Source organism: Manis pentadactyla, chromosome 13, assembly GCF_030020395.1.
Source record: "Manis pentadactyla isolate mManPen7 chromosome 13, mManPen7.hap1, whole genome shotgun sequence".
NCBI classification, from domain to species: domain Eukaryota; kingdom Metazoa; phylum Chordata; class Mammalia; order Pholidota; family Manidae; genus Manis; species Manis pentadactyla.
This window is the reverse complement of record NC_080031.1, coordinates 103,189,368-103,211,424: the sequence shown is the minus strand read 5'-3', so window position 1 is coordinate 103,211,424 and position 22,057 is coordinate 103,189,368. Positions and strand designations below refer to the sequence as shown.

At 44.4% G+C, this 22,057-nt stretch overlaps 1 protein-coding gene across 7 annotated transcripts in view; it reads right to left on the bottom strand.

Moving 5' to 3' along the window:
• ARHGAP26 (Rho GTPase activating protein 26) overlaps positions 1-22,057 on the bottom strand; it is a 427,146-nt gene that overhangs the window by 181,841 nt on the left and 223,248 nt on the right. For all 7 annotated transcript variants that reach the window (XR_005026783.2, XM_057491033.1, XM_057491032.1 and 4 more), the window contains exon 12: positions 19,674-19,710. Coding sequence is in view for 6 of the 7 variants with exons in the window: in XM_057491033.1 (XP_057347016.1) it covers positions 19,674-19,710 (37 nt within the window). In the remaining variant the exon portion in view is untranslated. The remainder of the gene's footprint in view (positions 1-19,673; positions 19,711-22,057) is intronic.

Genomic DNA, 22,057 nt, shown 5'->3' with positions numbered 1-22,057 from the left:
AGATCCAATGAAGATAAAAATCCTTAAAAAAAGAAAAATCACTGAGAATTACCCAAATCAAACTAAAAAGGAACACTAATTTCCCAAAACTTCTCTTCCCAAAGGGAAACATCTCTTGTTCTTACATGCATCACTTAGTGCTATTTATTATAGACACACTTGGCCTCTTGGATAGTAAGTGAAGTATCAGAAAAAGAGGAAGTGTTTTTCCTCCTTGAGACCACCTGCTATACAAACCACTACTGTTCTTCCTTTAAAGCTGTAAGGAGCCCAATAACTCATTCCCTTGCTTTTCAAGTATGAACCACATATTTACTCTGCAAATTGCGTTTAATCAAGCTTTGTGACTCAAAGCTGCAAGTCAGATCGAAATCATTCTTCCAAATGAAATTCAATCAACCAATGACATAGACTTTACTCCAAATTTAATAACTTACTATGATACAGAGGACAAATACCTGTTGAGACCTAAGGAAAGATTTTTTTACATACAGCTTTATTGAGAAATAATTCACATACCATAAAGTTCACCCATTTAAAGCTTACATAATTTCTAGTATGTTTACAAAGTTATGAATCAATAACCCCTAATTCTGTAACATTTGCATCATCTACCACAAAAATCCTCATACACAGTAATAATCATTCTCTATTTCCCTGTTTCCTTGGTTGGAACCACTTAATCTACTCTCTTTCCACAGATTTGCCTATGCTGGACATTTCATATAAATGGAATCATGTTAACATGTGGTCTTTGATGTCTTTCAAGTGTCACAATACTTTCAAGATTCATCACTATTGTAGAAACAAGACTTCATTCCTTTTAATGACTAAATAATATTCCATTGTCTGGATAAACCACTTTTCATTCATCCATTTATCACTTGTTTCCACTTTTTGGTTATTTTGAGTAATGCTGTGAGGAGCAACTGTGTTCAAGTCTCTGTGTGGACATGCATTTTTAGTTTTCTTTAGGATATACCTAGGAGTGGAATTTCTGAGCTATATGGTTACCTTATGCCTAACTTTTGGCGGGAACTGCCAAGCTGTTTTTAAAGTGTGGCACCACTTTACATTCCCACCAGCCATGCATGAAGGCTCCAATTTCTTCACATCTTTTCCAACATCTGTTACTGTCTTTTTTATTATAGCTATTCTAATGGGTGTGAAGTGGTATCTCATTGTGGTTTTGATTTGCATTTCCTTAATGACTAATGATGTTAGGTATCTTTTCATGTGCGGGGAGCATTTTCATTCCTTTTATACAGTAGTCAGAATAGAACCTACTGGAAAGTATTTGTCAGAGAGGAAATTATTTTTTGTACTTGAGGTTTCCAAAATGTTCTTAACTGTGTTTAAACAGTTGAAGTCTTCTAGTTCTTTTTTAGAGAGATGCTTAAAAGATCGTTCTGTAGGGATGACCGTCAAAGAAGTTTGGAAGAGAAAGAATGGCTATTTTGCACAGTGCTCTGGGAAATTGCTGGGACTGATTCTGAACTTAGATGTTTTAGGGGTAGGTTTGTGAACATGGTCTTGTTCTAGGCACTGACAAACTTCTGTCCTGGACAAAGACAATTTTACTTCCTTCCCCCATGAACACTGATAAAAAGTTTTGGAAAACTGGAAATAACCTGGCAACTGACAGTGGCAACCCCAGTGGCTATAAGACACATGCTCATAAAGCCATCAGCATAACTAGCAGAAGAAATATGGCGAGAACTAGACATAAACCTGCAGAGGCAATCAGCTGTTGAAACTTTTCTGGTGGAACTGTGGGAAGCCAGATCCTTTTCTAGGTAAGTAATAGTTAATGGAAAAGACTACAATGGAACCTTCCAACTATATCCTGGAAAAAATACAATTTCACTAACCTACATAAACTACAATTACTTTTGGAAAATGGCAAAGCAAACCCTCCCAAAAAAACCCTCTGAGAAAATGTTTCTCCTTTGGTTTTCCCAACAATAGAAGTTCTTAGATTTGTTTTAAACCAGCAAATCCCTTTCCTTGAAATAAATCTTGCACAGATGTTACACATAAGGCCTTACACATTACACGTGTAACAGTATTTATTAGTAGATGTAAGTTCAAATGTATATAACATTTACATATTGCAAGGTCAAATGCTAAGAGTTCAAGTTAACTTTTTTAGCTTCTAATGGGTTCCAGTTGCATACTAATGATACTTACTAGAGGTTTATAAACATAGAAAACTATGGAATGGAACACAGAAATGGAACTCATTACCAAACAGTTCCCAACAAGGAACTCAGGAGATAGAGTCTAACAATGATTGCTCTAAGTCTCTAAACTGGACCTGGTACAGTCATCACACTGCCCACCGCCTTGGCACTTCCCTTTACACCTCTCTCCACCTGTCACGCATGTGCGCTCACACACACACTAACACACAGGTCTGACTTCTACTCTCAGCAACTTGCGTTTCCTGCTGACATCATGATTAAGTTACAAATGATTAACAACTGCTTTATGATTTAACATGTAAGGAGCACCACTAATGCAATACGGACTAGAGTGCATACATAAGTAGAGATCATCAGTTCTGATCTCTGCCCAGCGCGTACATAATCTAAGTTAATTGAGATCTCTTCCTCTGAAAAGAGATTTCCCCCTAAAAGGTTTAGAACACCATCACCGCCGAGCAGTTTGCTAATGACAGAAAAGGTCTGAGCGTCTGCCAGATGGAAGCGGCTGTCGTAATCCCTTCAAGCAGGTGATTCAGCGCTTTCACTGAGCCAAGGCTCAGGAAAGGTCAGGGATTTATTTGCAATTTCTGTATCCTTATAATCTCCAGGAATAATCTCTCATTAAATATCTACTAGGCTTGCATTATTCCCTTAATTTGACTTTCGATGAGCTGTTGCAGGACCAGTGGCTCCCAGGCCCAACATCCACCGTCTTGCTGCCAAGGCTTAGACTGGCTTCTCGTCCTCCCGCTGCCTGAGTTCAGCTCTGCCCGGGTTTACGCACAGGGCAGCCCAAAACAGCTGTCATGTGAGGAGCGTTCACAGAGCTCGCGTCAGACACCCAGGCTGACCCGCCAAGTCAGAAATGTGTCATCCTCTTAACTTGCATTTCAACTTTTGAAGCCTTGTTTCTTTGTCTTCTTTTTGAGAAAGTAGTCAGGGTTACACAAACTATTTTCTCAAAGTTCTGTGGAGAACAAGAGAACCCTGGAGATGTGGGCTGATGCTCAGTCAGCTCGGAGTTTGAGGGCAGAATTGGGACAGGGATGCATGGCAAACCCTTGGGGTCCACAGTGTCATGCCTACGATATGAACTCCAAGGAGAGACACAGGTTAAATCCAGACACAGACTGTTTTATTACAAAGGACTTAAAAGAACAACACACTCTTGAGTTTCAATCAGATTATTTGCTTGTCATAGAGGAGGGGGCTATGGGCCAGGCAGGGGCATAACCATCACTGTCATGCTCTGCAGCCTCTGGGGCCTCATGGTTCCTTACCTGAGACACTTTCCCTGGCTCTTTCTGCCTTAAAGAAAAAAAAATGAGGTGCACAGCAAGTGGTAGAGGGCGATAACTACAATAAAACCATGATTATAAGCCTTAGCGCTCCCCCTTTATCCCCATATCCGAATCACCACCAGGTCTCCCAGTTTTACCTCCTAATGCCTCTCAGTTTTCATCTAGTTCTCTCCATCTTCATCACCACCATCTGGTCCTGGCCTCCATCATCTGCTACCAGGACTGCAGCAGTGACCACCTAACTGGTCTCCTCACACCTCTGCTGGCTCCCTCCAATCTGCCTTCCATGTTGCAGCCCCTGTTCAAGTCACTCCCCGTTCAGTCTCTCAAGGGCTCCCCACTGCTCTCGAAGGATAACCCAGATCCCTAACATGGCCCACCAAACTCTGCCTGGCCTGGCACCAGTCTGCCTCTCTAGCCTCATCTCGGGCCACTCCTCTGCATCTCAGCCACACTGGCTTTCTTTCAGAGCATCCAACTCACCGTACTTTCTCTCTGGCCTTTGCACATGCTATGGATTTCACCTGGAAGCCCTCTGGCCCAGGAAACTCCAAATCCTCAGGTCTCCCGTCAAGTGTCAATTCCTCAAAAAAGCCTCCCTGACCTCTCCACCTAATTTACCACCCCATCGTGCATTTGGATAGAGCACCAGCAACCTCACTTTCAGAGTATGCAACACAATTGTAAGTTTACATTTTATTTGTATGATTCAGCCAAAAATGTCTGTCTACCAAACTAGATAGGCATTCAGAAAGCAACTGTCCACCTATATTTTTTATTCAACAGTATACCTGTCTTTCACTGTCTGCCATAGTGCTAGACATTAAGTAAAAACATGAAATTTTTCATTTTGTGTAATTTTTCATTTTGAATGCACATTTAGGCAAACTGGTGACCTACTGGTGGGGAGAGTTGCTAAGGGGCAGCGTGAAGCAGTCAAACTGACCTTTCAGATTCCAACTGATACAAATCCTATGAGAGGAACTGAGCTATTTACACTCTGGTCCTCAGATTTTTTATCTTTTTTGTGAGGATATAAAGGTTAAATAAAGATATGAATGGCCTGATCTAACCACTTCCTTCCTTCCTGTATCAGTACAAAGAGGTATTACCACCTAGCAGCACAGCCCCGAGAACAGTCCAAGAGACAGGAAAAACAAGAGCTGTGCGAGCCGAGACAGGGAACAGAGGAGACAAAGCTAAGTTTAGGTTTCCCTGGACACCTTTAGAAAACCAGTGAGGTGGTATTATCACTGAGCATGAACTTGGGGCTGCTGGTGGTGCTGGGAGGAGTGCGTTCTTCCACATCCTACTAACTGGGCCATCTAAACAGTCAATAGAGAAAGTCAAGGAAAGCCCTAAAAAACAAGAGCTTTCTCCTCTAGAGCTCTAGACTACCCAGCAGACCTCACTCTGCAGGATCAAGGGCCCCTGTTCTGAAAATCAGTAACCTGTTGTGGCCCTATTCTAATCCGTAGTACTCAGAACAGCAAGCACTTAGCCAGGAAGTGGCCAAATCACCAATTTGGAAAGAAGCAACCTTTCCATCCTATAGATTGATGGACGGACATATAGTCTGCAAACACAATGCTCCGGGACACACCCCGAGTGACCCCACACCAGCATCCCGGGGATTCTAACAGACCTCAGGAGACGAATGCTTTTCCAAAGGAGAGGTGCTATCTACTGAAGTAGTCACTACACACATTAGAATGGATTACCATTCTACTAAAGCTGGTATTCAACAGGTTTTTCCTAGCTGAAAACTTTTCCCCAGGAAACTTACTTAACTTTCCTTTGATCAAAAAAAGTTCAAGTTCTTTATGAGAGAAATGAGATTTGCTGGAAGTGCTGGATGTCTGCATAAAAATGAGAGAACTGAGAGGTAAAGAAAGTTACTGCCCCATTTTTAATGTGGGTGGATACATGCAATTGTCTGGAGTTATTATGAGCAGGCCACCGCTTTATGGATAGCACCAGGGGCATGTTCTCACCACAAAAATTCACTCAATTTCCCAACGTGATTTGCTCTTAAAGTCTGGTCTGCCTCGTTCATTCTGAATTTAATCAATTTCAGCACCAGTAAAAGCCATGAAGGAAAACACCCACACTGAACTGAATAGAACTCCATCTGGAGACTAGACTTCCAATCGGCTCACACACTCAGAGGGCCCACGGCCTTTCTCCCAGGCATGTGACGCCCTCGAGTTGCCAGGCTCCCGGCTGTGGCCCTTGGGAAGACGTCTGCATGGCGGCAGCTCTCAGAAGCATCCAGTGGGGTCCAGGAAGTCGGCCGGTTGGTGGTTCTTCCCGGTGTGAATTCTCTTCTTTGGGGACTACTGCTGCCAAGTTTTAATACCAGCTCCCCAAGACCCTGGGCCCCATCCCCACCCCACTGCCTTGGATTCTGCTCCCTGGCTGTTAGGTAGTCAGGTAACGTGAACTAACTTTAATATTAACTGAAGACACGCAGACAGAAGTAGTTAAGTACTGGGAAGAGAACAATGAGTTTACACCCAGACAGGCCTGGATTTTAACCCTGTCTCTGCCACCTCAAGCTGGGTCTGACCTTCACCCTCTCTTGAGACCTTCCTCATTCTGACAGTGGGGATAACTCACGAGGTATTACAAAGACCAAATGAAATGCACATAACTGTGACTTATTTGGTATTTCAATAAATGGTCATTACCATTATTACCAGTATTAGGATGTTACTATAGCTTAATATTGGAATCAAACTTTCCATATCCAAGTTCATGTTATCCTTACAGTAATCCCATTGGGTAAATATTGTTACTGTTCTCACTAATAACATCTCACTGTGTTTCCACACTAATAAGTATAATGAAGGATAATATATTACCATTTATAGGATAAATTAGTAAGTTACAGCTTATTCGACTTTCCCAATATATCTGCTAAGTTTTTGTGATGAGAGAAGCCAGGCTTATGATGTTACGTGGTAACAAAAATAATGATAGCAGAGCTAAGCTGACCGAGCAGAGCTGCTCCAGGCTAAGCCCTTCAACGCCCCATACCACCGCCACCACCCCTATACTGTAAGCAGGAAACCTCAGCTCAGACAAGGTCAAGGAACTTCTGGAAGCTTTCAGCATTACTGAGTGCTGGAACCAGGACTGCAACTCAGTCTGACGCCAGAGCTCTTTCTCGTCTACTCCCTACTCTTGCTGAAGTTCACCTGACTTAGTCAGGAAGGAACTGGGGGGCCAGGGATCATGTTTTCTGGATTCTGCCTTGTCTACTCCCATAGCACTTCTCGAGTCTGATGGACAAGATAGGCAGAGGCATGCTTGTTGTGATGCAGATTCTGGGCACTGTTCCAGAGGTTATGCTTCAGAAGGCATGAGAATTACACTTGGGGTAAGTGCATACTACATACACACTTGGGATGTGCTATATGCCAAGCAATTAAAACAATGATCACTGAAGACAAACAGGAATGATGGTCAACCATTAGTTGCCAATATCCTGTTCCCCATCTGATAATAATGATTAGCCAGTGCTATGTAACTCCACATGTAATGTTGGCCTGTACCACTGGTGGTATACTAAATGATTCTAAGTGGTTCACAAATATTTTTAATACTAGTACACTTATTTTAATGAACAGAAATTATGGTTTATTACACATAGCATGAAATATTTAAAAAAATAGATATAGTTTAAAAAGAGTGAATTGATTTAAATAAAAGTAAGTAGTTAATAATATAGGTAGTATATGTAAAAAAAAAAAAAAAAATCATGAGGGCAATAGACAAATAACACCTTTGGGAGCTGCTCCCCTAAATGGTCCCAGACGAGGCACTACATTAACCTGGTTATAAAAGGACAAGATGGGAGGCTGCCACGTTCTACCAGTGAGATGTCCTACTCTGTCAGTCATCCTTGATGTCTTGCTTCCTCTCACACCTCGTTTCCAATCCATTCTGTAACAGCTTAAAAACACATCGAGAACCCAACTACTGCCACCGTCCCCGTGGCGAACGCCCTGCTCCGAGCCACCAGCACCTGCTGCCCGGGCTCCCACTGGAGCCTCCCAGCTGCTTCTACTCACGCACCCTATGGTTTACGCGCATCAGCAGCCAGAGTCAGTCATCTTTTAAAAATATACATTGTGCATGTCTCTCACCTGATCACAACTCTCTAGGGACTTCTCGTGACACTTAGAACACAACCTCACCTCCTGACCATGACGTCACGTGATCTAGCCTAGCCTCCCTGCCCGCTCTCCTTCTGGCTTCTGCCAATCCAGTCACAGCGGTCCTTCCTGGGATCCCTGGAACACAGACTGTGCGGTCCTTTCACCTCAGAGACCTTTGCGTGTGCTGTCTCCTCTGCCAGCTCCTGACATGCTTCACTCCCTCACTTTGTTCGGGTTTCTCAAATGTCACCTCTCCAGAGAGGCCTTCTCTGTTCCAGGTATCTGAAATAGCCACCCCTTGAATATACAATGGGGAAAAGACAGTCTCTTCAATAACCAGTGTGAAAACTGGACAGCTACATGCAAGAGAATGAAACTGAAATACTGTCTAAATCCATACACAAAAGTGAACTCAAAATGGATTAAAGACTTAAATTTAAGACATGAAACCATAAAACTCTTAAAAGAAAACACAGGCAAAAATCTCTTGAACACAAACATGAGCAACTTTTTTCTGAACACATCTCCCTGGGCAAGGGAAACAAAATAAAAAATGAACAAGTGGGACTACATCAAATTAAAAAGTTTCTGTACAGCAAAGGACACTGTCAGAACAAAAAGGCAATCTACAATATGGGAGAAAATATTCGTAAATGATTCACCCAATAAGGGGTTAACATGCAAAATATATAAAGAACTCATACACCTCAATACCAAAAAAACAAATAGCCCAATTTAAAAAATGGGCAGAGGACCTGAACAGGTATTTTTCCAAATAAGAAATACAGAAGACCAATAGGCACAGGAAAAGATTCTCCATATTGCTAATCATCAGGGAAATGAAATCAAAACAACAATGAGATACGACCTCACACCAGTTAGAACGGCCACCATCCAAAAGACAAGAAATAACAAGTGTTGGTGAGGATGTGGAGGAAAGGGAGCCCTTGTGCACAGCTGGTGGGAATGTGAACTGGTTGCAGACTGTGGAAAGTAGTATGGAGGTTCCTCAAACAACTAAAAATAGAAATGCTATATGACCCAGTAACTCCACTTACAGAAATTTACCCAAAGAAAAGAAAATCCCTGATTCAAAAAGATACATGCACATCTGTGTCTGTTTATTGCCACTGTTTATTGCCTAATAATGTTTATTGGCACATTATTTATAATAGCTAAGATGTGGAAGCAACCAAAGTGCCCATCAATAGACGAATGGGTAAAGAAGATGTGGTACATACACACAATGGGATATTATCAGCCATAAAAAAGAAAGAAACCCTTCCATTTGTGGCAACATGGATGGATCTAGAGAGTATTATGCTCAGTGAAATAAGCCAGGTGGAGAACGTCAAATACCATATGATTTCCCTTATTTGCAGACTCTAAAAAACAAAACAAAATGGAAAAAAACACGCAGTAAACTCAGAGACACTGAGAAGTGACTGATGGTTACTATGGGGTAGGAGTTGAGGTGGGTGGGTGAGGAGGATAAGGGAGATAAAAGGGCACAAAAAACTCAATTATAGTAAAAGCTCATCACGGGGCTCGAAGCGCAGCATGGAGAATACAGCCGATGGTTCCGTAACATCTTTCTGTGCTGACAGCTAGTAACTGCACTAGTCGGGGTGAGGACTTAACAATATGTGAAACTGCTGAACTTCTGTGTTGTATACTTGAAACCAATGTAATAATGTGTCACCTATACTTCAGTAAAATAAATAAATACAATAGCCACCCCCATGATTCTCTCTCCCTTCGCTCTTACTTCTTCCTGGCCCTGCTCTCCACCTGAAAGTGTGCCTTTGTTTGCTTGCTTACTCGCCGCTGTAAACTTCTCTCGACAGAGTAACTCCATGACAGCAGGGATTGTGCCTGCCGTGTTCCTTACTGTAGCTTCCACATTTCTTGGATAAAGCAATAGACATGTGACATTTTCTACCAGAAACCAATAGGTGAAGAAGTCCCCACACTCCATGAGCCTTGAACGGCAAGCAGCTGGCTGCACACATTGGTGCCCCCAGAGTTCAGGGGTCCCGCGGCGGGGAGCACAGGACAATGCAACTGATGGGGAGCTCATCCGTCCCAACCGCTCGGCATGAATACTGCCAATCTGAATGTTCTTCTCTAGCCTACCAGGTACACAGGCACCTATTTTCTTTTTCCGTGGCTTCTAAGGACTCACACAGAGAAAGACAAGCCAAGAGCGACACTGAGTAAAGAGTAAAATAGGCAGCAGGAAAAGAGATGAAACCTCTGCCTGGCCTGGAATAAACCCCGCGGCGCTCGGCCTCAGCCAGGGTGGGGGCTCCAGAAGAGCTGGGCAGAGCGTTGCGATTCTCAGCCAGGCACAGGCGGCCAGCGCAGCAGGGCCCGGGCCCTCACGCAGCACAGGCCGCACACCCACTTGCCCGGGACCGAGCGTTCCCTGGTGGGTTTTACATCTGCACTCTCCCAGTCCCCCCTAAAACTGGGACAGCAGGGACAGAGCAATGCCTAATGCACACCTAGGCAACGCCGACCAGCTTGATCAGACCATGTGCCTCCTACATGGGGACCCGGGCATCCTGAGGAGGAATGACAGTCCAGTAGCCCCAATTCCTTTCTGCCCTGAGGCCGGAGTGGTTGCACACTTGATTTCTCAACCAGAAGAGGACATCGCCAGGTTTCTGAAGGTGGAGGTATTTCAAGTATAGAACCAACTGCCCCTCCCCACCCAGACCCCTTTCCTGCCTTTGCCTAACTGTCCTCTCAACTTAATCTGCCCTAGGAAAGGTTTAGATATTCTTTGGTCCCAACAAATTCTGAGGCAGCAAAGGGCAGGGAAAGAAATGACGTTCAGAATCAGAGGCCTAACATTTGTGCCTGGAGTGCGTGGACTTGGTCCGTGAGATGACCGTCCTTCACCGCCCCCAGTCCTTCTCACCTGTAAGAACAGGTGTTGTGAAAAGCAAACAAGGCAGTGTCTGTCAGGCACTCTGAGGAGCTCTAAAGGGATTGTCTGGCATCATGCTTTTGTACAAATAGCCTCTGTTTTTGGATGACGATGATGTTATTGATAGTAACAGCAGCAGAGGGCAACATTCAATGATTGCTTAGAATACCAGGCACCACTGAGCTAAGGATTTCCATCCTAATCCCATTTAATCCTCCCATCAAACCAATGATGAAGGTACTGAAGCTATCCCCCTTCTACAGATTAAAAAACTGAGGCCTGGGGAAATTAATTTCCCAAAGTTGCACACTAAGTCATGAGGCTGAGATTCCAAGCCATGTGTGTAATAATACTCCAGAGCCCCTGCTCCCAACCACTACTCAACACTACTCCCAAGGGCAATGGAACTTGACAGCCTTTGCTACATCTACACACCAAAGTGAGCTGCACCCTGAACACTGCCATCAGGGTGAGGAGGAAAAAGACCTTGACAGACCACAAGTTGGCACTCAGAATGAAACTTCAGTTTTCTCACTGTAAATGCGGTGGATGATACTATCTACCTCACAGGGTTCTTGTAAGGATCAAATGTCCACACATATCAAAGACTGAGCACAGGCTTAGTAATAAGTACATGCTCAATAAACAGTAATCGAAAGCCTGCACTTACAGGCAGTGGGAAGATCCTTCAGCCTCTGCCTCAACAATGCTTTGCACTGGGCTTTTGCAGTTAAAGATGCAGCCAGAGGCCTGCTCACTGTTCCTTGGCTGAAGCTCAAACTGGGATGCCAAGGGGTGGTTCACACTTGCCCAGGCTGCGGTCTGCTGTCAGTATGGAGCCCACGCTGCTGAGGGAAAGGGGATGGTAAGCCACAGCAGTCACACTGGCTGCGACTGTCCATCTGAAGTTGGCTGACAGAGAGGATGGATTCACGCATCACCTAGGATATGCAGAAGGCTTCTGACTGTCCAGGTGCGTCTGAGGAGCACCATCGCCTCATAGTCCTTGGCGGGTGGGGTCTCACCAAGCAAAATGGCTGGGAACCCATACAATAAAATGTCTGGAAAACAAGTTGTTCCCTTTGCTTCCTCTCTTGCTAGCCCCCAGCCCCTCAGCCCAGGCTATTCTCAAGCTGGGGTGTTTCTGCTCAAGTAAATATAACCTGAGCTCCACACAGGCTACGTGTAGCGACTGTGTTGCGCATACAACTCATAACGAAAAGGGAGGTGTAGAAAGTCAGCACTTGGGTGCACTAGAATTATACCACCTTGCCTGGCTGCGGCACAGGAGAAGAAAGTGGTGCCCACAGAAACCTGCCATGGCACAGGAGGGAGGAGAAAGGAGAAAGAAAAAGGGCCAAGATGGGTGGGGGAGCACGGGTGGAGCTGGAAGGGAATACAGGCAGGCAGGGGGTGCGTGTCTGTCTTCTGTCAGCCTGGTCCGGGAGGCGTGGATGAAAAGCTGGAGGGGAAGGTGGCCTCAGCTGACTGCCTTGTGGGCCAGCGCACGGAAGGCAAGGCCTCCAGACCCAACAATGCTGTCCATCCTTCTCAGGTTTAAAAGGGGAAATGTTCTATTTATAAGACACCAACCAGTGGAGACCTGGCAGCCACTGGATGGCTCTGATCCCACAAAGATCTTTGTTAACAGTGGCCGCCTCTCCTGCCTCCCAAATGTGGGCGTTCTAACAGCAAAAAGCTGAAGATGTCTGGAGGTAAAAAGAAAAAGAAAACTCTCTTTTGTATCCTCTGTTGCTTTCATGAGACTGCTGGGCTTTGAGTAATGGCCAAAGGCTTTAGAACCACCTACAAACTGACCCGGGCTATCCCACTAAGCCTTTCCCTACAATCTTCAAGACTCAATCTCTTTTTCTGTTTTACAGATCAAGGGAAGTGAAGGCCCAGAGATGAAGGGAGCGTATAAATCAGAGGAAGGGCAACAGGCCAGCGAAGCAAAGGTAATGTTGCTTCCCCTTCTCCTCTCCTGCTTCTCAACCCTGTCCTGATGAAACAAGAAAAGACTAGAGATGACACAAGGAGTCTGATCAGAATGACAACCCCAAAGAAGGGTGATGCATGCAACGGGAGCAGCACAGGAGGCAGGTCTGGCTGTGCGTCCACAGGCCTGCAGGGGGGTCGGGCACAGCTCTGCACCTGGGAAGCTGAAGAATCACTGAAACACGTGACTCAGTCTCGCAGCGGTGAGCCGGCGTGTGACGAGCCCCTGCTGGGTCTGACGGAGAGGTTCCCCTGGGAAGGAGCACGGAACGGCCCCTCAGCAGCAACGAGCCAGGGAGGTCAGGCGTTCGAGGCTGATGATGGGACTCCCTCCGGCCCCAGGGGGTTGGCCACATAATGGCAGGATGGCAGAACAGAGCCAAGATTTCACACAGATCAAAAAGAGTGATGGGGGGTGGGAATGACCCCGGCAATCAGGCAGAATCTGGTCTGAACGTCAGCGACTACTTCTCAGCTGTGCTACCTGGACTTCTAAAGCCTGCTTGCTTACTTGTAAACCAGCTGCTGTGAACAGCATTTCTGTGAATGGCAACTATTGACACGTCACTTTCACACTCATTGCCATAACCTCATGCCATCTTAAGCAGACTAATTTTTAAAAACTTACCCTTGTATTAACTAAGTATTAATGAACTTATAGTCTGTGGGCCAAATTCACATTGCCTGTTTTGCAAATAAAGTTTTATCAGTAAACACCGACACCCATTCTTTTCTATACTGTTTATGGCTGCTTTTACAGTGTAACAGCAGAGTTAGTACTACAAAACCAACAACATCTGCGATCTGGCCCTTTACTGAACAAGCTGACCCATGGGCTAAACAACATTTAGAAAACCAGAAGGTTTATGTGTACTTGTGTTTTTCCCCCAAGATACATGAAAAAATTTAAATCTAAATGGTAATTTAAAATGTCTGTCTGGTACATCAACAATGACCTTGGGTGCCAGCAGGAGGGGGCATACCCTACTCCAAGAAATGCAGTCGTGAGGATGAAATGAACCAACACTCAGAAGGCACCAAGCCCGAAAACAGCAGGGGTGCTGGCTGCTGCCCCTTCTCCTCCCCCCGCACTCCCCTCTGCTCCCCTGAGCGGCCACTCTGCGTGCCCAGGAGCCCCTCCCCTGCACACGGGCATAACTGCATGGCCAGGTAAGGAGAAGGGTAGGAACCAGCAGTAACGAGGCACTACTGAATGGCATCCACACCCGGTGCTGAGCTGTAATCCTCACAGAAACTTCCTAAGGAGGGTGTTGCCCCTTATCCCCATCTTACAGAAAAGGGAATGAAAGCTCAGAGCGGGCCGGCACCCATCCACAGCTCTCCAGCCAGCACGCCAGCAGCTCACCGGCAGCACTCACACAGCGCCCGCCCTGGAAACAGCTCTCTCCAGGGCACGTGTACAAAGACCGAGGTTACTCTAACGGCAAGAATCTGGAAAGAACATTCAAGTCCAATGCTAGGAAACGGCTTCACAAATTAGGACATAATCCTATGACAAAATGTTAAACAACCATTACACATGGTACTCATAAACAATTTTCATGATGTGGGCAAATGCTTGTAAATTTTTTAAAGCAGAATACAAACAAGTATTTTCAGTACAATGCCAATTAAGTCAAAATACATTTGACAGTGACAAAATACATATAAGACATTATGAAAAAAAGGCAAGAAAGAAGTATCAGGTTGTTTTATAGGTGTTTTTATTGAATTTTTGGAAAATCATTGCTGTATTACCTTCATACTCTACAATGAGTTCATGTTATTTTTATCATAAGTAAAAATATGTTTTTCAACCTGCTTGGGAGAGAAGTTTAGAAATTCAATGTCTAGACCCTTCAGGTGACTAAATCCTAATTCTAACTTTGCATTCTTGCTCCAGTCACTGCTCTTTCCCCCATGTCCCAATGTGAATGACAGACTGGCAACTTTAGTGGGTTCTTAAGCATTATACAAATGCAAAGGATTCGTGTGCAAGTACTAGAGTAAAAACAAACTGGAAGGAATGAAGGGCTTAAGTGCTGTATTTCCTTCTTTGGGGGAGGAGGGAAGGTAGGAAGTTCCCTTTTTTAAGGTCTTTCTGGCCTAGACAGAAGCCCATTCTAAGCTCACTCTCAAACCAATTGGCTGTCCACACTGGGAACATTACACATACCCACGCACATGGGACTGGCCATCTGCCTATCATCTCCCAGTGGTCGAGCCTCAACTGTAGATCATAGATTCCTTAAGGGCACATATTCCACAGGCCCTTGGAAACTCCAAGAGGTATTAATCAAATGAAAAGCTGCAGGAAGCCTGGACTCCTACAGTGAAGCCCCGTAAAAGGTTCAGGTAGGAGCAAACAAGGGTGGGAAGCGCAGTTAACGACTGCGATGTCCTCTCGAAAAGCCAGACAGCCAGTGCTGCGCTGGTCCTGACGTGCTAGCGGGCACGCCTGGGCAACTCGGACGGACTCTTTTCAAATAGCACCACTAACCTAGAGAATTGGAGTTAATATTCACATTAAAGAAAGTGGTGCTAGGAAGTCAAGATTAGGAGATCAAGCCCTCTCTAGCTCGGTCTGCCAGCCTTCACACAGCTGGAGAAGCAGTTTATGTAAACAAGCTGATCTTGTTGGAAGGAAGTAGGCAGTGACATTTATTACTAAAAACTTCAAACTTGGAAAAGACCGATCCACACTGGAAAAGCCTGCCTTTCCCTGCCTCTTGGGCGCTGGACCAGTGTATCCTTCCCGACAGGTCTTGGCCTTCTAACTACCCCTTGGGAGGGAACCACAGGACAGCAGCAGCCTGGCCTGAGGAGGCAGCTTCCTGGCTTCTCCTTCTGCTTCGGGCCTGGGCTCATTTCAAAGGAGAATAAAGCAATTCTCACAGCGCCTTTGGGGAGTTGTGGGGAGTAAACCTCCCAAGTGTAGCCAAAGGTAGATCAAACAACAGGATGGAAGAGGGGCCACAGAGGGTGGGATGAGAGAGGAAGGGTCTTTGCCTAGTGCATAGTCCTGCTCTTTGTGATACTAAAGGGGAAAGTCAAGGGCAGCTGTCAGCTGTCTGGATCACTGGCTCAGGCATACGATCAGTAAGGAAGCCCAGGGAACAACGACCCTCCTTCCCATAGTGTCCCTTCCCTCCTCCACTAGGTAAGAATTTGAGCAACTAGAGAAAACTCAGTGTCGCTGACATATATTCCTGACATTCTAGGAACAAAGCAGGGAAGGTTCCCTGATGGCAGCAGGATCCATGGGGAAAAGCCCATACGACTGGAAAAAATAGATTGGTTTTTAGATCCCTAATTTAACATTTAGGGATTAACTCAACCAAGAAGAGATAAGACCTCTAGGTAGAAAGCTAAAACTCTAATAAAGGACACAGGTAGCCGAATAAAAGATAGTCAAAGCTCTTGGAAGAGATGACTTAACTTGGTATTATAAAAGCATCAATTTCACCTAAATTAACCTACACAGTTTGATGTGCTCCCAAATGAAAATTTTAAGTTTTTGAGAAACTTACCAAAGCTATGTTAGAATTTGTGCAGAAGGATAAAGTCCACAAGCAGGTAACCAACCATGAAAAAGGAGAGAAAGAGAGGAGACACAAGCTACCAGGTTCTAAGACTTGCTTCAAAGTCATCATACAAAGGCAGAGGTGTCAGCACAGCAACAACAGATGAAGGACATAAAGAGATAAGAGACAGAGCTCAGCTATGCAAACCTAACATACAATAAATCTGGTACCACAAGTCAAAAAGGGGAAAGAACAGATAGTTTAGAAGATGATGGTGGGAAACTGGCTCTTCATGAAATATCATCTATAGTGGTAGATATCCATTGGACTAGAAACCTGAATGAGAAAGACAGAATCACGAAGCCAATAAAAGAAAATGTAGGTGCTCATCTTTGTGACATGGATCAGAAAGGTCTTCTTTAAAACACAACTTGAAAATCAAAACCAGAAAGCCCCTCAACCCTGTCAAAAAAAGATGAATTTGAACATATAAAAAGACTTCAAGGAAGGATATTACATGTAATATTAATAGACATATGCCCAGATTAAAAAATACATTTAAGGTATCTACAACTAAGAGGGTACTAATATAAGAAACTTTAACAAATCAAGAAAAAAGGCAACTAAACGAATAAATGGGTAAAGGACATGAATAGGCAATAAACAAAAGAGGAAACTCAGTGAACAGACATATGAAGAGATACTCAAATTCATTAATTAACAGGGAAATAAAAATTAAACCAAAGAGCTATCATTTTAGATCTGTAAGACTGACAAAAAACTAGAAAGCTGAATAATGGTTAAGAGTTGGCAGGAATGAAGACATGCTCACACAGGGCTGGTGGGCCTACAGATGCAAGTATATCCCAGAGAAAGTCTCACATGGGGAATATGTACAAAGATGTTCATTGTGGTGTGGTTAGCGGTGATGAGGAGTTGGAGGCATGAGAAGGTGGAGCATACTGCTACAAAAACAGATACACAGAGTTATACACAATGGAGTATGTGGCAGACAGAAGTCATGGTCTAGAAGCAGACAGAAGAATGTGGATGGCTCCTAACACAATGCTGAGGAAGCAAAGTTAAGAAACAGAACAAGACATATAATCATTCATATAACTTAAAAACACAGGCACATAAAATATCTCATTGTCCAAGAATATACTTTAAAGATACACTTTAGAATGATGGCCTATAGAGGAGGAAAGGAATAGAAGTTGGGAAAAGATTAGGATGGATGGATGGATGGATGGATGGATGGATGGATGGATGGATGGATGGATGGAGGGGCCTGTGGTGATCATATACCACAACCAGGGAGTAAGATTAATTCAATCCCTCTACACCTGAGATTCAAATAGAGACTAGGAAAGAGGAGAGGAAAAAGGTTCTGTGAACAAATGTCCATGTATTTATCTGCTGCCATCCTCTCCCTGGCAACTAGGCAGTTAGGAAAATACCAGCAGTTGACAGACATTACCTCTGGCTCTGTCTGATGCCCCACAGGCACTGTATGCCCTGAGAGAAACTTCAAGATGAAAGCAACAATTTCACAAGTGTCACCAGAGGAACTTCCTTCTGCTACCCGCCCCTTCAGAACATTCTGGCTCTGTGATAAACGCTGGCATTCCAGTTCTCACAAAAACACTTTCTAAAAAGGAAAATACTGGACATTTAGACTTTGGCCATTAAAGGTAAAAAGAGCAATGCCCTGCTCTTAAATTCCTATCAGAGTAACTTCCTACCTTTACAAGAGTTTCTGTTGCGGTATAAACAGAGAGCTGCAGCACAATCAGACCCTGGAAGACAGTGCCTCCTGGGGCAGATGAGCCCTGGGGGGGGGGGGGGGGGGGCGGATGGAAATCACTGCAACTCAGAGTTACGACAAGTCAACCACTTCAGAAGGCAGGTGGGTGGCTGAGGCATTGAGTGCTGTGGAAAAGCAGTCCTGATGCCAGAGGAGGTGGGGGAGCAGTGAACTAGATCCCTACTCTGGTTTTGCCAGCATGGAGATTTGTGAGCAGAACATTTTTTAGAATAATAATAATACACTGAAAAATATGTCTATCTAAACTACTCCTGAAAAAGTGGCCTATATGTTTTATCCCCCCTTTTTCTCTCCCACTTGGTAAATGAAAGGATAAGCAAGTGAAGAACCCCTGGAGGCAGCCAACTCCCTGTGCCCTGTGCAAAACGGGACGCCAAGAGCAAAGTGGCACAGACGTCTCTGTTTTCCAGCGTGGAGGCTCTGGCATGGTTTCTTTCCCTGGGGAAGTCGAATATCCTTGTGGGTGACAGGAGAGCCTTTAGACTCAGAACTCAGTTTAAATCGTGTCCCCTGAATTTACTAGCCTCAATTTCCTAATTTACAAAGTAGGTCAAAAGTACCTGTCTCACAGTGTTGCAAGCATTAAATGAGCTAATGCAATAAACTGTAAACTTACAAACACAGTAAGTGGTCAATAAATGCTATCTTTTAATAGGTATCAGTGTAGACTGTGCAAAGTATAGAGAAGTATTTAAAGTAGGTCAAGTCCTCTACCAACAGCAACCATTTCAAATTACTTAATGTTTATATAAAACTCCTGGTAAAATCTACATTTTGGAAAGAAAGAAGGAAAATCTCTGTCCTATGATTTCACACACACAAAAAAACACACTCATCCTTTTGTCCACATGGAGAGGCACTGTTTCACTGATTTTTCTGACACTACCGGAAATCATGCCAGGGCTATCTTTTAATTTTTTTTCCAAGTGACTTTACAAAGCAAATCTGAGGCAAGGAGACGGGTTTCCTTTGTATTCGTGTCGCAGCCTGGAAGGAATCTGATTTTCCTCCTCTCCACCAAGTTGATAATCAACCCAAACACCCCAGCAATAGCAGGTTCTTATTAATTCCATCATCTTTCCAAGGGTACAGGTGCCCTTGGGCATCGTGACTAACAGCGTGCTCAGAGCCAGGAGCAGGGGAAATGTGCTCGGTAGTCTACAGAGGCTGCCCAGGGTCATGCCCATCAAAGAGGAATACTATCAGTGAGTTCACCATCTTCACCCCGTCCTCTCCCAAGAGGCAGAGAAGAGCAGAGTCACCAAGCCATCACTAAGATGGCCGCTGCCTCTGCAGTCCCTTGGACGAGACTGTGCGGAAGGCAAAGTCATTTCCGGCTTTTCCACCGGACAGGGCTCCCACGGGTCTTGGGGAGCTCCGTATTATTGGATTAAGTAACTTTAAAGTGGTGATTGGAACTACATTCTTAAGAAGACCTGGGATTAACTGAGATAATGCACATGAAGCTGCTTTGTGAAGTGTGAAGGGTTATACAATGCAAGGTGTCACACGGCCTCGCCAGTCAGGCTTACTGTCCAGGAGTCTCTAACGGGGCTGGGGGGCGGGGTTACAGGGTGGCAGCAGCCCGGGCGGCACTCTGGAAAATGGGGCGGACCCAACATGCCCACAGCACCTCCTGGTGGCTCTGCCTGGAGTAGCACCTTCTCACAGCTCAATCCCAGCCCAGCCAGAGAAGATGACCAAGCAACATACTTACTCCCTTCACTCTGACTGTCTTTGTTCGAGTTGTAGACCTGGAAAAGAGAAATACACATTTACTCATCTGCATTTTATATTACCTTACAGGCTCACTGAAGAAAACCATTACCTTCCTCCTTTCTCTAGTTTGTGCAGTAAGATGGAACGGAATTTCTGGCCCCCAAATATGAATCTCTTCTGTAATATCTAATTCCCAGTATTTACTTCAGCTGTTCTTAAGTTGTGTATCTTAAGAACATCAGACATCAGAATCATCTGTGGAATTTTTTTTTTATGAAAAGGAATTTTTAAAAAACAAACCTTCATGTGTGTATAAACTAAAAAGGAGGGGAAAATTTTTGATTTGTTATAAATCACTAAGCATTAACTACACACCAGGCAATATACTAAGCATTCATATGAATTACCTCAAATTATCTACATAACAATCCTGCTGGGTAGGAACTGTTTTGCGAAGGAGAATCTGAGACAGAGGCTACCTAAGGTCTCACAGCTGGTCCATGGGGAAGGCAGGACAAAGACATCACCAGCTGTTAGGTGTTAATGCTGGGGAATGGGACCAATCACTTGTGACTTTATATACTTTTGTAAAACTGAATGTTATAAGGAGATTATATTACTTTTACAATAGAAACCCCTTAAATGATTTATAGAAATCAAAAGAGGGAAGCGCCCAAATACAGAAGAAGGGAAAGTGCCCCAATATAAAGCAGATAATGACATACTGCAACAGTCAGCAAGCTTTCTCAGTAAAGAGACACAGTACTTTGCGTAGGTTTCACAGGCCAGGAGGCAAAATCAATGCTATTATGTAGGTACTTGTATAACAAGAAAGAAAATGAATTTCCACACATCTTGTTGATAAAATTAAAAATACAATAATTTTTCAAAATACAGGTATTATATTCCTAGCAAGTGAGAGTCCCTTTAAGGGCTTCACGGCTCTCTTTTCAGAGATGCTTGGCTTGGGTCCTCTAGTGTTAAGAGGTTCTCAACCAAGACTGGCCATCAGAGTCATTTAGAGTATCTTTTTCCAAGGAGCACGATTTTTTTGAAATACAGGCCTATTAATGAGAAAAACTGAATTATTTTAATAGAGGGAGAATAACATTTAGCTTTATTAGAGTTCAAAAGTAGTATTTCCTATCATCAAATCAATTGCAAATGCTCATCTATAAATACCATGTTTAGCTCATGTGCTATACAAAAGCAGGCGGTGAGCTGGATGTGGCCTGTGAGCCAGCTCGCCAATCCCTGGTATGCTGACATGAAATAAGATAAAGCCTGTTTTAGAAAAAATTACAGTGCCTAGATCTTTCTTTGGTGATTACAATTCTGTAGGTATGAAAAGGCATAAGATGAAACTGGTCCCAAAAATACAACATAAAGAGATATTCCAGGTGACTGATAGCACTCTTGGCTGAGAACCACTCATGTAACCTAAAGGAACCAGGCCAAGCATCTCTGCAAAGCGAGCCATGAAACCCTAAAAGGGCTTCTGGGTGGGAATGGCTGGTCAAGAACTGGCCAATCGTTCCAACTTGGCCCGTCAGTTACCTTGTGTCATTGGGTGGGCCTCTTACCCTCTCTGGGCTTCTGCTACCTCACCTGTGTACTGAAGGAGTCAGCCAAGAAGGTCTCTGAACTATCAAATACAGTAAGAACAATCACCCCATTTATTACTATTATTCCTTTCCTAAAGAAGACTGGAGAGGCACAGCCACTTACTGAAGCTCAGAAGGATGAGAATAAAAGGAGGGGGTTCCTGTACGGAAGGCAGATTGTTTGATGAGTGAAAGGCATCAATTCTAGAAATCAGGGGTTAAAAGATATAACCCTCGCAGAGCCTTTTGGACAGAGGAAGGCCAGGGTGTTCTGCCATCAGGGCACAGTAGAGAAGGGCAGGAGGCGAGGACAGGGCACAGGGGCAGCACCACAAAGCTGCAGGGCCCACAGCCTGTGAGCAGAACGGGCAGCCTGCTAACAACGGGGCCCGCGCCACTGTGAACGAGCATGCACGGCGAGTGCCGTCAGCAAGCTGGGGCAGGAAGCGCAGGGCAGAGGCTGTAGTTCAGCAAGTATTTTTTTCAACCATCCCTGATCACTTCGTTCCTCCCATTTAATTCAAATTTTCTATCCCAAGAAACTTGTTCCTCTTTATAAACGGCAAAATCCATAAGGAACAGCAAAATGCAGAGCTTTCAGCTACCCTTAATTAGGAGTTGAATTTTCACCAAATGACTTTCCTTCAAGGTTTCCTGGTCTCAGGAGGCCCCTGCCTGGAACCCCCAAGCATTCCCCAAACTGGAAAGGCGTGATCAATGAGCCAAGGGCACCAGAAACATGTGCTGCCCGACCCTCTGAGGCTGGGCCATTACTCTC